Source organism: Balaenoptera ricei, chromosome 20 (assembly GCF_028023285.1).
Source record: "Balaenoptera ricei isolate mBalRic1 chromosome 20, mBalRic1.hap2, whole genome shotgun sequence".
Classification (NCBI taxonomy): domain Eukaryota; kingdom Metazoa; phylum Chordata; class Mammalia; order Artiodactyla; family Balaenopteridae; genus Balaenoptera; species Balaenoptera ricei.
The window spans coordinates 59,505,982-59,519,813 of record NC_082658.1 but is presented as its reverse complement, the minus strand read 5'-3'; the positions used below and the strand labels follow the sequence as shown (position 1 = coordinate 59,519,813).

Genomic DNA, 13,832 nt, shown 5'->3' with positions numbered 1-13,832 from the left:
CCGCGGACCGTGGCTCTGTCTCTTACAGGAAGGAGGGCTTGCCCCCTGCGTGCCCCTGGTCCGCGGCCAGTGTCTCCTCAAGTACCAGCTCCGGCCCCGGCGCGAGTGGCAGAGGTCGGTGTGGTCTCAGTCGGCGGGGGCGGGGCGCGTCAGGCTCGTTCTGGGAGGGGCCGGGGGTGGGGCGTGTCGGGCTCGTTCTGGGAGGGGCCGGGGGCGGGGCGTGTCGGGCTCGTTCTGGGAGGGGCCGGGGGCGGGGCGTGTCAGGCTCGTTCTGGGAGGGGCCGGGGGGTCAATGGCGCAGGCTCCGCAGCCGCATGGTCTCCGTGTCGGACGCGGGAAGAGCCACAGACGATAGGTGGCGGACGGTGGCTGCGTCCCATTTTAAGCTGATCTGGGGGAGGCGGGGACTGACGGCTGTCCTTTCCCGAAAGTTGCCTCTGCTAACAGCTGTGTCTGTTCGTTGTTTTGGAACGTGGAAAATGAGTGAGCGTAGGGTGAAGAAAATCAGTCAGCCGTAATCCCATCACCCTGACACAGCGATGGTTAACATTTTGTGTTTTCTATCTTTGAGTACGTGGGGATGTGTTAAAATACACGTCTACACCGTGGGTTTAGGGCCTGATGCGCTGCCAGTCTTTTCCTGCGTCACGATAGTCTTCGTAAGGAGACTGTCGCCGGTGTTCCAGATACGGGTGTTGGTGCGTTGGAGGCATTTCCAGCTTTTTGCTGTTGTAGCGAAACAAGTGCCTTATATAAAAGTCCTTGAGGAGAACCGTGTTCCCTTAGGGTGATTGTGAGAGTGGGGTGAGCGGGTCGGGGCGGCACTGCCCTAGGCACCTGGTGAAAGGCGCTGCAGCGTTCACCTTAGCCAGTCACCCCAGAGGTGCTTACGGCCCTGCATCTTTAACTTTTAAAATCTCATCCTTGAATAACTGGAAGTGTCCTGTGCACGCCGTGGTGTCTGTGTCCGGGCAGACCCCGTTCTGGACCACTGCTGGGCACCAGGCACTGTCGCGGTGAATAGTTGGGGCCCTTGAAGGGCCCCCTTCCCTCCTCCCCCGGCCCTGGGGGATGCCCAGTGCTAGTGGGTGTAGCGAGCAGAGGTCAGGGGGCTGCGTAGAGTGCCCGCACCGTCCCGTCCGTCCCCCCCCCCCCCCCAAATGTCAGGAGTGCCAGGGCTGCCCCGTCCCGCTTTGAGCTGAGAGGTTCTGAGGAGCCGGAGCTGTGAGACGCCCTGAGCTGGGAAAAGGTCTGCCGGGCAGGAGAGCGGAGCCGCCCCAGGCCCCAGTCACTTAGATTTGAAAGCATTTTCTGCAGGCGGTCCCCAGGGATTGAGCTGGAGGGGCAGGGTGTTTGCCTGGGGCCACACGCTCCCCTGATGCCCTGAGATGCCTTCTTCTTGCAGGGATGCCATCGTAACTTGCGACCCTGAGGAATTCATTGCTGAGGCCCTGGAGCTGCCTAATTTCCAGGAGAGCGTGCAGGAGTACAGGAAGACTGTGCAGGACGGCCCGGCCCCGGCGGGTGAGCCAGACCAGGGCCCAGCCCCGGTGTCTCCTGGTCTCTGCCCTCCTGCAGCTGTTCGCACAGCACTGAGTGGAGGGTCCGCGTGGCCCCGTCGAGCCCCGGGTACCTGTTGAAGCCATTGCTTCTCTGGCCTCTGCTTAAGACCACCAGTGCCGGCCCCTGCCCGGACCGCTTGGTTAGGTTGGAGGTTAGGTGACGGTGCCCAGGCTCTCCTGGCGAGGCCCACGCTGAGCTGAGTGCAGCGGTTCTGGGGCCTCCCGTGAGGCCCTGGACAGAGCTGGCAGCCTAGTCCTGGCTTTGCCGGGAAGGGTCCACAGAAGATTCCGGCCACGTCACTCACCTTGCTGGGCTCTCACCGCCCTGACAGGAAGAGCAGTCTGGGGAACTCCGTGCCCTCTTTCCAGTACTTGGTTTTCCCAGTGGTGTTTTCAGCTCACGAATGAGGCGGAGAAACAAGGCTGGACCAGAGGTCGGGTTCAGGTTTAATCCAGCTGGCACCCGTCTGGTATTTCAGGAAGATGACCTCCTGGCTGCACGTGCCGTGGGCTTGAGATGGGTTTCTGGTTTGCACGTTAAAGGTCCATTTAGATCATACTCGTGAACGTGCACCCGGGGCCTGTCAGGCCAAGCGGGGCCCATCTTCAGAATCTAGGCGGCTCTGCCTCTTCTCTGGGAGCTGGCCCTCGGAACCCCTGCAAAGTGCAGCAGGGCCTGGCCGGGGGTCCGCAGCCCCGGGAGATAAATGCTGACTTGTAGCATGAAAAGGTGGCCTTTGCTATTTAACACTTAGAGCAACTCTGCTGCAGAAAGGCCTGTGGAATTCCTTTGCTCTCCTTCCCAGGCAGCGTTGGGACGCCTCGCCCCAGGCCCATGTGTAAGGAGGTCGGACCACCAGCCCCTCCTGTGGAGCTGGACTTAACTCCAGTGCTGGCTCACTTCTGACCCGAAGAAGTGAACAGCTTGATGTGTGTCTTTCCATAGAGAAGAGAGGCCAGTATCCAGAAGTGGTCTTCCTCGGAACGGGGTCCGCGATCCCTATGAAGATCCGGAATGTCAGCTCCACTCTCATCAACATCAGGTATTAATCCTTGCATGGGAGGCGCCCGTAATCGGGAGCCCGGGGTTTTCTCAGCAGATCCTGTTCCACCCGCCAGGCTAACCTGGAGGTACAGCCTGTACGTCCCTGGAGGCCCATCTTGGCTGGGGCCTGGGGGGAGGGGTCAGGCGGTTACGGCCTCCGTAGCTCGCTGGACTGGAGGGAGGCACCTGTAGTTACATCTTCGGCTGAAAACCGCTGACGTGTATGCCGTCGCCCTGCCGAGGGGCGGTCTTGCTGAGTTTCCACGTCCCTCCTGTGAACCCGTGACTGGCCACCTCCCGCAGCCCCATCATCAGTGCACCTGCCCCAGGCTGCTCATGGCTGGCGGTGGGGCAGACCCAGGCCAGGACTGGCGTCCGCCTCTGTGTCACAGGGCCTCTCACTGGTGCCGCTGGGGTGCGGAGCGGCTTCGGGGCTCCTGCGTTCGCTTTGTGAGCTGCCTGGGTTTGCCTGGTGGTGTAGGTCCGCAGGGAGGTGGACCCGGGCTGTCTGTGGGAAGCCAGGCTCGTTTTTAAGTTTTGCTTTGTCATCCGGGTGCTGGTGGTGGATGGCTAACAGCCGAATAACGCGTTAAACGTACTTGGCAGTCGTAAGGGGCACCCCGACAACAGAAGCGCACGGGTCTGGGACGTGTTTCTCTTGTGACGGAGGAGCTGGCGGGAAGCGGCCCCGGCCTTTCCCGGAGGGCGTCGGTGCAGCCGCTGTCCCCGGGCCGCGCCAGGTAAAGCAGAGCCTCCAGGTCTCCTGGCGGCCACAGCGGCTGTCGCCACGTTCCTTCTAAGTAGAGTCTTGTGGATTTCATGTCCTCACTCTCTCCTTCCGCAGAAACTCTCTCGGGTGCCCAGCATCTGTGTAGCTCTAGGTACGCTCCGTGCACTTAACTTCACAGAGCGTCGCGACAGTATTTCGTGTCACAAGGACGGACGTGTGAGACCACCATCCCCTTGACAGCAGCTCCCGCGGGAGGAGCTGAGCGGTCCCGGGAGACGGGCACCCAGCCTTGTCCTGCCCTCCTCCCTGAGGGCAAACCTATCTCCTCCCGTAGCTCCGACGCGTCCCTGCTGCTGGACTGCGGGGAGGGCACCTTCGGGCAGCTGTGCCGCCACTACGGAGACGAAGTAGACCAGCTCCTGGGCACCCTCGCCGCCGTGTTCGTGTCCCACCTGCACGCGGACCACCACACGGTGAGCGGGCCGCCTCCCTCTTCCCAGCCGCGCACCTCCGCCCGGGCCTGGGCTCTTCCGCAAGCGCAGCGCCACGTGCGTCTCCCCTCGCCACACGGCTGCTCGGAGCCGCCCTCGCCCGGAGGCGGGCGGCTGGGTCCGCTGGGGGCAGGGGGGCGGTGGCCGCCAGAGCGCCGGGCACCCAGGGGCCCCAGCGCGGGAAGGAGGTCGGGTGTGGACCTGGCTGATCCGTGTCCCCTCCTCCTTCCCAGGGCTTGTTGAACATCCTGCTGCAGAGGGAGCGGGCTCTGGTGAGTCGCGCAGGACGGGACTGCCCTGCCCTTTTGCCCTTCTTTGGAATGAGCACACGCGCGCAGACACACGCACACATGCATGCGCGCGCACAGCCATGCCTCGGGCCACGGCACGCCGTTTTCCCTGCAACGCGCGCCGTGCGCTTGGCGCTCTGCTCTCCCCGTTGCAGGTGTCGCTGGGGAAGCCGTGCCACCCTCTGCTCGTGGTGGCCCCCACCCAGCTCCGGGCCTGGCTCCAGCAGTACCACACCCAGTGCCAGCCGCTGCTGCACCACGTCAGGTGAGCGCGCCAGGCAGGCTTAGACCGCGGGGGCAGGGTGAGGCGGTTCCCACGTCCTCTGCCCTCTTCACGTCTGCTCCCGTTTCTGGATCTTTGCCACACTTCCGCCAGACACAGTTCCAGGGCCGAGCGCCCTCGCTCCCTGCCTCAATGAGGGAATTGAATTGTTTCTTTATCATAGCGATTTCGGGGTCCTCTCCAGTCAGTGACTTGAACTTCAGATTAAGTGTTTGTATTTTTATCTTCTCACAGTATTATTCCTGCCAAATGCCTTCAGAAAGGAGCTGAGGTCTCCAACCCCACAGTGGAAAGGTTGATTAGTTTGCTGCTGGAAACCTGTGGCTTGGAGGAGGTATGGGGAGGGCCCGGGCGCGGGAGGGCCGGTGGGGGGACAGGAGCGTGTGACGTGGGGAGGAGGGGGCGAGGCGGTAGCTGGGCCACGAGCCCATCACCCGCTCCCTCAGTTTCAGACCTGCCTGGTCCGGCACTGCAAGCACGCCTTCGGCTGCGCGCTGGTGCACACGTCCGGCTGGAAGGTGGTCTACTCGGGGGACACCATGCCCTGCGAGGCTCTGGTCCAGATGGGTGAGTACGGGCAGCCACCTCTGGTCCCCCCGACGATTCTGGTGGCTGTCCTGACTCGCAGCCTTGTCCCAGGGCCCGGGGGCAAGTGCTGTGGCCACCCCAGGCCGAGCGGTATGCTCAGAGGGCCTGTGCTTACGCTCTAGGGAAGGACGCCACCCTCCTGATCCACGAGGCCACCTTGGAAGATGGTCTGGAAGAGGAAGCCGTGGAAAAGACACACAGGTAGCGGAGCCCCCTGAGCTTGCGTCAGCCGGTCCCTCCCGCTCCTCCCCGGTGATGCTGGGCTGGTCTGCTTCTCTCCAGGGGCCCTGGGGGCTTCTGACCCCAGGCAGTTGTCTCCGGAGCCTCTGCCTTTATTTCTGCAGCGCCCTCCAGGCAAGGTTCTGGGGGAGGCGCGGCTCGGGAAAGAACTGGAAATAACGCTGAATAAGCGGGAAGCCGGGAAAAGGGGGCCGGGGGTGGATCTTGCGCTATTTAAGGGAAGAGCGTGTTGCCCCAAGTCGGCAGCCCCTGCTTTTCTCAGAGGCCCTCACTGGAGGAGGTCTGACAGCACAGAGCCTGGGCTTCCCTGGGGGCAGTGGGAAGACCACCTCTGGGCAGGAAGTCCTGGTGCCGGAGCAGGCAGAGTCTGGGCGGGGGTCTGCGTGACTCGTTCCCTCCAGCCTTGTGTCGCCCCGTCTCTGCAGCACCACCTCCCAGGCCATCGGCGTGGGGATGCGCATGAACGCAGGGTTCGTCATGCTGAACCACTTCAGCCAGCGCTACGCCAAGATCCCGCTCTTCAGCCCTGACTTCAATGAGAAAGTCGGCATCGCCTTCGACCACATGAAGGTCCGGGACCGCCGGGGCGGGGGGGGGGGCTGAGACGCCCTCCGTCTACGAGCAGATGGCCAGGCTCGGGCCACCGCCCAGCACGACTGGCACGGGGCCTTCTGCACACAGTCCATTGAGAGCCTCTTGGAGGCCCAGTCGGTCCCCAGAGTGACATCATTTGAGCTTCTGCACAAGCCTGGGAGGCAGTGTTCTCTTGAGTGGTCAAGCTGGGCCTGTCCCACCCCTGGGCCTGACATGACAGCTGCGTCTGCTGACGGGGGTGTGGCCGGCACCTGGGAGCGGTGACAGCCTCACCCCAGCCTCTCCGCTTCGTCTCGCTTCGTAGGTCAGCCTGGGGGACCTCCCGACGGTGCCCAAGCTGATGGCGCCACTGAAGGCCCTGTTCGCCGGGGACCTGGAGGAGATGGAGGAGCGCAGGGAGCGGCGGGAGCTGCGGCAGGTGCGGGCGGCCCTGCTCGCCGGGGAGGATGCAGAGCCCCTGCGGAAGCGGGCCCCCGCCGAGCAGCCCTCCAGCCCGCAGAGCAAGAAGGTCAGGGCCCAGTAGCGACGTGGGGCCTGCGCAGCCGCTGCGCGGTGGAGGAGGCCGACGTCGTCTCCATGCACGCCGCGTCTTCAGTCTGTCAGGCGGAGTCGGGGCGCACCCCCCCCCCCCCCCCCGCTGCGGCCCAGCCATCCCCTCTGTACCCAGAGGCAGCGGGGCCCCAGGAGCGCGTGGCTGTGGACGCAAAGCCTCCAGGAAAAGCGTCTCCAAGAACGGAACACAGTGAAGGTCGCGTTTGGAACCTGAGTGCTTTGTCCCTGTGCCGCCGCTGGGGACCCAGGGTGCTCGGAAACAGCATGATCGTGGCGGGGACCTGTCCCCAGGGAGCCACCACGCCTCAGCAGCCTGGTGTTTTGGCAGAAGTTGTGCAGACCCACAGCCAGGGTAGGCCAGGCCCGGCTACGCAGGGGCTCCGGGGAAACGCAAGCCTTCCCGTTGTTCCGGCGAAAGAGGAGCCCTGTTGCTTTCTTGCCCCGTGACAAGAGCCACTCACCGCCCTACAGAGTGCTGAGAAATACCGCGTCAGGTGGCTCCGGTGCCCGCCTTTTGAGGATGAACAACACTGAGGTTAGTGTTTGTTTGAAAAGTGAATTTTCAAAGAAAGATGCCTCTAGTATTTGCATATTCTTCCAGGAGACTAGAGAAGGAGCTTTAAAGTTTCAGGTGCTGGGAGACGCAGACCAAGGACTGGACTTGCCTTGCCGTGACCTCGGGGTCCCTCCCGAGGCAGCACCTGGCATCACCTCCCGTGGCCCCTTGAGCTTGTTATTAAAACAAGATAGGCCACACTCAGGGATAATAAATCTATTTTAATAACATTACCATTGACAACTATTTGTACATGTATTTAAAGGTAACTAACTTTCAACCCCCCGGGCTTCATTACAAATTGGGTACTGAACTGCCCTGCCAGCAAGCGAGCAAAGCTGTTAACGTCAAAAGTTTGCAAATCCCCCTGTCGGAGGAGGGTTATTTTACACTTTTGGTTGGGAAAAATAACTAAGCATTTAAGTTTCTCATTGTACACCTGTACATGGGTTTGGATTGAATGGCTCAAATTAAACAAACAAATATAGATTTCATATATACAAATATTATATCCTGTATAGGTATGTCTATTTTAAAAGGATAAAGCTGTAAGGTTGGGCTTTGCATGCATGACCCGAATCTAATTTCTCACTCCCTTCATCCCAGCTGTGACCAGGCACCCCCGGCTCTCCTCCCCGAGGGCAGGTGGGGCTTCATGGGGAGGGTGAGCAAAGCTCTCCCCGCCGCAGGGCCGAGGGCGCAGGCCTGGGGTCTCCGCGGGCTGGTTTCCCCTTCCTGTCTGAGCTTTGGGTAACAGGATTATTGCTATTCACTTGGGACCTCCAGAAAGAGGCGACCCCACATCTTCGTGCCCTGGATGCCCCTGGGCGGCTGCAATTACTGAGCGACACCTAGTGTTGGCGGGTCGGGGGGGAAGGGGGTGGCCTGAGGAGCTACCTTTGGGCCCTCCAGACATGCTCAAGGTCATTTTTTAAATTCAGAAATAGAAAACCTTAAGATAGGAAAGGGAGCTTCAGTCCACGGCGTGGAGAAGTAAAACTGTTTGTTTGTTAGATGTCGTTTTTTAGCCATTTCCTGTACAGCCCACGGATGAAGGTTCGCCCTGGCCGGCCCTCCCCTGCGAAGCAGCAGGCCGGTCAGGGCCCCGGGCTTCTCGGCTCCTGTAAGCGAGCCCCCCACCCTGTCCCCGCTCTGTACCATCAGGCTGGTCGCGCAGGACTCGCCGTGGCCGTCAGCTCAGGCGACAGGCAGCCCAGGGCGGACCGGCCGCTGGGCCCTCCACGCCCCACCCCACGGAGGACGTTTCTGAGACACAGGCCCTTGGGTGGACGGGGCTGTCACTTGGCGTGGAGGCTGAAAGGGGGTCAAAATAGGCACAAAGTCGAAAGGCAAGATCAAACAAAAGGCCAGAGTCCCCACCCGGAGGGAACGCACAAAATCTGTGTGGCCGACACCTGCCACACGGGTGTCCGCCACGCTCCAACCTCGCGGTGGCCGTGACGGCACGGAGCCGTAGGTACACGCGTGTCGGCGGCGCTGCTCAGAGGGCCGTGCTCTCCGACTCCTCCGAGTCCCTCTTCTCAGCCACCGAGTGCCGCCGCACGTGCTCCCGGGGACCGAGGCGCAGCGCCGAGCCCAGCTCCACGTGGATGGAGGGGACGTCGAAGTGGACCAGATCTGGAAGGCGGCAGAGAGAGGCGCTGAGGGGGGGCTGCCCGCCCCCGAGGCGCGGCTGGCAGGCAGGACGGCGCGAGGAGCAGGCAGGGGTTCGGTCACAGAAGGGCCAGCGCGTCTGGGGGCCACCGTGGCATCCACCACATTGCAAGGTCAGGGCAGGGCCAGCCTGCTTTGCCTGTGGACGCAGACGTCCAGATCCAGCCCATGGGCCAGCTTGCCAAGCCGGGCCACGTGACACTTACACCCTTGAGCTTGACTCCATAAAAAAAGGATGTTCTGGCTGGGTCTCGGTGACACCTTCTGGGGAATTTCAGGGCTGCCTGTAGTTCCCTAAAGTCTGCGGGGCTAGGGTTACAGGCTGGGGAGACAGCCTTCCCCCAAGTGCGTGAATGAATGCGGGGGGACCTCGCTCAAGACCACGATTGGTACCCTTGGGGTGGCTGGTGGAGGCAGGGCGGGGTCCCCCTCAGGACCCCAGAAGTAAGGGAAGCAAACTGCTCCCTGACTGTGGGCACCCCGCCACCCGGCACTAGGGAAACCACTCACCTCCAGTTACACCCCTACTGGGGGCACTGAAGGGTCACTTCCTGGGAGACGCTCAGGAGGAAGGTCCCTGAGGCAACAGGCTCGGCGTCTGTCCAGACCTCAGCTGGCAGCTCAGTGCAGCCCAGGCCGCGTGGCCGCGGGGCCTGGAGGGACGGCTGCCCCCAGGCGGGCACCGGACAGCTGCTCCCTGACTCCTCGGGGGCCGCAGGGGGCTAAGGGGACCCTGGCATCCTTTGCTCAGGCCTGTTACTCCCTCCCGGGCCTGCTCAGCCTCTGGCCTACACAGCCTCTCCGTCCCCAGGCAGCGTGCTGTCCCCGGACCGAGGACCGAGGACATGCAGCTGGACGGGGAGCAGCCCTGGGCCAGACGGGGTGGGGCACCCCGTGTTTCTGTAAAGCAAACATTCCGCCCAAGGAGGACCACCGCAAGTGGACAGACAGACGTTCAGACACTGTCCTCAAAGACACACAAACATGGAAGCTCTGGGACAAAGGTCCTTCTCTCTCCACCCACCCCCGAAACGGTCCCCCTGCCTGACCGAGCAGAGCCTAGGGGTCTGCCGGTGCCTCACCGCCGGCCTAGACTGTGAGGGGCAGCACAAGCCCTCAGGCTTGGATTTTGGATTCAAAGTTCCGTCCCTGTCGCCAGGGCAGGGGAGCGTAACCCCGGGCGGTTTCCTACCCTGCCTGGGCCTCAGCAGTCGCTGGGGGGATACAGGCGGGAAGGTGCCTGCAGGTGAAGCAGGTGAAGGACGTGCAGCCCCGAGGTGAGCTGCCCAGCTGCCATCCTGGCCGCTCCCTTGGACACTTGAGCCAGAAGGCGACTCAGGTAGCCTAAGCTTGGGGCGGGGAGAAGGCCCACTGGCTGCCGGGAAAGGGAGGCCTGTCTCTGTGTCAGAGGCCCCAGAAGGGCCTGTCCTGGGGCCCGTGTGGGCGCCGGACGCCCTGGAGCTGTGTCTGTCAGGGGTCTGCTGCCCGCAGCTCAGCAGCTTCCCTGGGGGGGACCCTCCCCTGCTTTGCTCTGGCTGCCCCTTTCTGAGTGAGGCCAAGACACTTGCTTCCTCCGGCTTCCTTCCTGTTCTTGCCTTCGTTTTCCTTTTGAGCATCTACTTACAGGAGGAGGAGACCAGGCAGAAACTGGTACAAAGGCTCTCAGAGTATTTCACTGAGTTGGACAGAAAGGCCCTGGCTGGCTCTATACACTGGGGACACACTGAGCTCAGGATAAATTCTAGAACGAACACTACGGACACTCCAGGATTTGCCAACCGTCCTAGCCGGAGCTCAGGCTCCAGGCCCCGCGCTGGGGGATGCGGCCATGGCAGCGGGCGGGTCCTCTCCCCGGGGCTCTTCCCTGAACCAGGGGTGCACACGCATCTCCCCGACACCGGGCACCTGTCTGTAGCAGGTCAGCCAGTGACACAAGGACACACGGGATGAGGGACAGGGCTGTCACCCTCTCAATCTAAAGCAAAATGGGCGGGGGGAGCAGCTGGGATTAGGTGACTCTGGCCAGAGAAGGGGAGGGAGGCCTGTTTCTCCCCCATCTCCTCCTCAGCAAAGAAAGGAGGCGGCCAGTGAGCCCCAAGGCGGCGGAGGCTGCCGTGCAGGTCGGGGCGCATGCAGAGCGCGGGGCCGCGGCCCGGCTGCGAGCGGAGGGGCGAGGCCGGGGCCGCTTACCCTGGAATCCCCCTCACGTGTCCACAACTGCGTCCCCCGCGTCACACAGCTGCGAGGACACAGCGACAGGATTCGGAGAAAGGAATAAATACGATGAGACGAATGCAACACGGACCACGCCCAGCATCACGGTCAGACGGACCACAATAAACCATCACCGACCACGGCGCTCAGACCCCCGCCCGCCCTGCGGGACGACGGGCCGGGCTGCCGCCGCCGGAGGACATCGGGACAGGACAGACGGGGCACGAGATGACTGCTAAAGGGCAGCAGCTCTGAGCCGGGCAGGAGGGAAGGGGGCCGTCACACCTCCCCAGGCCCCCCCGCCCCAGGGCAGCGGCCTGGGCCCCTCCCATCCATCAAGGGCTCCTCTAGAGCCACCAGCGGGAAGTGGTGCTCACTGGTGAGAACTTTTCCTTAGCTTTTTATAAGCCTCACGGTGGGTGGCGCAGCTGGACCTGCACCGCTCGTCACAGCAAACATAAAGCAGCCGCGTCACCGGACGGCCGCTCCGCGCAGTGTGTACCTCTGCCCCACCGCGCATGCGCGCCGGGCCGCCCCCCCAACCCCGGCGCAGCGAGGCACTAGGCCCGCAGGCTCACCTCCACCTGACGGAGGGGAAATGGCGCGCCTGGAGAGGGACGCGGCGGTCACAGCGCGACCCGTTACAAGTCCCAGCGCACCCCGGGCCCAGGGCCAGACTGCTCTCTCAAGTGTGTGTGTGTGTATGTGTGCGTATGTGGTGTGTATGTGGTGTATGTGGTGTGTATGTGGTGTGTGTGTGTATATGGTGTATGTGGGGGGGGTGTGTGGTGTGTGTGTGGTATGCATGTGTGTGTGGTGTGTGTATGTGGGGTGTGTGTGTGTGTATGTGGTGTGTATGTGGTGTGTATGTGGTGTATGTGGTGTGTATGTGATGTGTATGTGGTGTGTGTGTATATGGTGTATGTGGGGTGTGTGTGGTGTGTGTGTGGGGTGCATGTGTGTATGTGGTGTGTGTGTGGTGTGCATGTGTGTGTGTGGTGTATGTGGTGTGTATGTGGTGTGTATGTGGTGTATGTGGTGTGTATGTGATGTGTGTATGTGGTGTGTGTGTATATGGTGTGTGTGGTGTGTGTGTGGTGTGCATGTGTGTGTGGTGTATGTGGTGTGTATGTGGTGTATGTGGTGTGTATGTGATGTGTGTATGTGGGGGGTGTGTATATGGTGTATGTGGGGTGTGTGTGTGGTGTGCATGTGTGTGTGTGGTGTATGTGGTGTGTATGTGATGTGTGTATGTGGTGTGTGTGTATATGGTGTATGTGGGGTGTGTGTGTGGTGTGTGTGTGGTATGCATGTGTGTGTGGTGTGTGTATGTGGGGGGTGTGTATGTGTGCGTATGTGGTGTGTATGTGGTGTATGTGGTGTGTATGTGATGTGTGTATGTGGTGTGTGTGTGTATATGGTGTATGTGGGGTGTGTGTGTGGTGTGTGTGGTGTACGTGTGTGTGTGGTGTATGTGGTGTGTGTGTATGTGTGCGTGTGGTGTGTATGTGGTGTATGTGGTGTGTGTGTATGTGGTGTATGTGGTGTATGTGGTGTGTATGTGGTGTGTGTGTGTGTGTGTGTGTTATGCTTACACACTTTCCTGGAGGAAAATAGCTCGTCTTTGACTTTAAATTTAAAGCAAAACTAAATTCCGTCCTCCTCGTGGGCTTCTCCGACCAGGAGGCCCGCATCTTTTCTGAAACTGACCCCTTTCTAAATACGTGTTGCTAGAAAAGCAGCTTTCTAACAAGGCTTCTTTAGCGCAGAGGGAACACACAGCCTCTGCTCCGCCGGCGCAGTCCAGCCCCTCCCGCAGCGGCCCCTCCAAGGCCGCAGGGCGCTCAGCCCCCAGATGGAGAGCGGGATCGGCACCCCGGGCTGGCGGGTGTCCAGCTGGGAGCAATCCCCCAGGGAGCCCCTCCCCGCAGGACACCTGGCCACCAGGGCTCTCCACGGGCTCACGGGGGCTTCTAAGGAGACCAGCCCGGATGCCACGCGCCTGGCGCAGCAGGGTCCCTCCCCCGCACAGTCCCCAGAGGTCGCTCTGCGCGGCCGCCGCACTAAAGCTCACGGAGACGCTGCACGCACGGCGGTTACCTGTGGACATGCTCTCCCCGGGGGACACGCCGTCCAGCGCGGGGTGCTCAGCGGACTGCGGGCTGGAGGCTGCGAGGCCGGCGGCGGGCGGCTCAGGCGGCGGCAGGGTGGGCCTCTGCCGGGGCTTCGGGGCGGGCCGCGACTTGCTGAGAGCACCCACGAAGCCGGAGGGGGAGGCCAGCGGGGGCGCCGCGGCCGCCGGAGAGAGCTGGCCCGAGGCCAGGGAGTACCCCGGGGGGCAGCTCAGTCCGTAGGGTGACGGGGTGCTGGGGGGCGTGGGGGACAGGCTGAGCGGGGACGGCTGGCCGGCGGGCGGCTCAGGCAGGGGCCCCGGCTGGCCAAAGGGGACCTTGGGCGGAATGGGTGCCAGCTTCTTGGAAACTGAAAGAGGAAGCAGAGGACACGGGGTTCAGTGACACCCATCATCCCTGTGGCTGCCAGCAAGCCCCCCCTCGCCCCCCACCCCCAGCTCCTGCCATGCTGAGAGCAGCCAACACCGTTTCTTAAAATTCACCTAGAACTGCATATCTGCCCATCTGTTCACTAATTTCTCCTCCTCTCCTCTAGATTCCTGCTATGATCAGCACACACACACCCCCAGCCAAGCGGGAGAACACATTTCCCATACCCAGGCCATGGCTGAGTTCCCAGGGTCCTCGCATCACTTCAAAGTGGTGCACCTATCAGGGGGGCTCCGAGGAGGGAGGAGTCTGGGATGCAGCGTCCAGGACGGGACGACTAGAGATCGGCTTGCGGCAGTGGACCCTGGAGAGAGCAACCGTCCTCGGGGCAGGAAGCTCTGACTTTTGGCTGAACCTGCCCAATGGCTCCGGGATCCCGTAACAGTGACCTATGACCAAGTCCTCTGGCCACGGAGGCCCAGAGCCTCCATCACGCTGCCTGTCTTTCCCTG

At 62.1% G+C, this 13,832-nt stretch overlaps 2 protein-coding genes across 6 annotated transcripts in view; one reads left to right on the top strand and one right to left on the bottom strand.

The window, feature by feature from the left end:
- Positions 1–7,164, top strand: part of ELAC2 (elaC ribonuclease Z 2) — a 28,345-nt gene extending 21,181 nt beyond the window's left edge. The window contains exons 14-24 of the mRNA XM_059908744.1: positions 29–114; positions 1,406–1,524; positions 2,509–2,605; positions 3,672–3,810; positions 4,062–4,100; positions 4,274–4,383; positions 4,636–4,735; positions 4,848–4,968; positions 5,112–5,190; positions 5,655–5,799; positions 6,128–7,164. Coding sequence (XP_059764727.1) covers positions 29–114; positions 1,406–1,524; positions 2,509–2,605; positions 3,672–3,810; positions 4,062–4,100; positions 4,274–4,383; positions 4,636–4,735; positions 4,848–4,968; positions 5,112–5,190; positions 5,655–5,799; positions 6,128–6,346 — 1,254 coding nt within the window. The 3' untranslated portion in view covers positions 6,347–7,164. The remainder of the gene's footprint in view (positions 1–28; positions 115–1,405; positions 1,525–2,508; positions 2,606–3,671; positions 3,811–4,061; positions 4,101–4,273; positions 4,384–4,635; positions 4,736–4,847; positions 4,969–5,111; positions 5,191–5,654; positions 5,800–6,127) is intronic.
- ARHGAP44 (Rho GTPase activating protein 44) overlaps positions 1–13,832 on the bottom strand; it is a 180,720-nt gene that overhangs the window by 28,359 nt on the left and 138,529 nt on the right. For 4 of the 5 annotated variants that reach the window (XM_059908745.1, XM_059908746.1, XM_059908747.1 and 1 more), the window contains 2 exons: positions 12,920–13,300; positions 7,138–8,569 (listed from right to left, as the gene is read on the bottom strand). In XM_059908745.1, the coding sequence (XP_059764728.1) occupies positions 8,433–8,569; positions 12,920–13,300 (518 nt within the window). In that variant the 3' untranslated portion in view covers positions 7,138–8,432. Of the gene's footprint in view, positions 1–7,137; positions 8,570–12,919; positions 13,301–13,832 lie in introns of those variants that run through there. The other variant, XM_059908749.1, reaches the window with a different exon arrangement.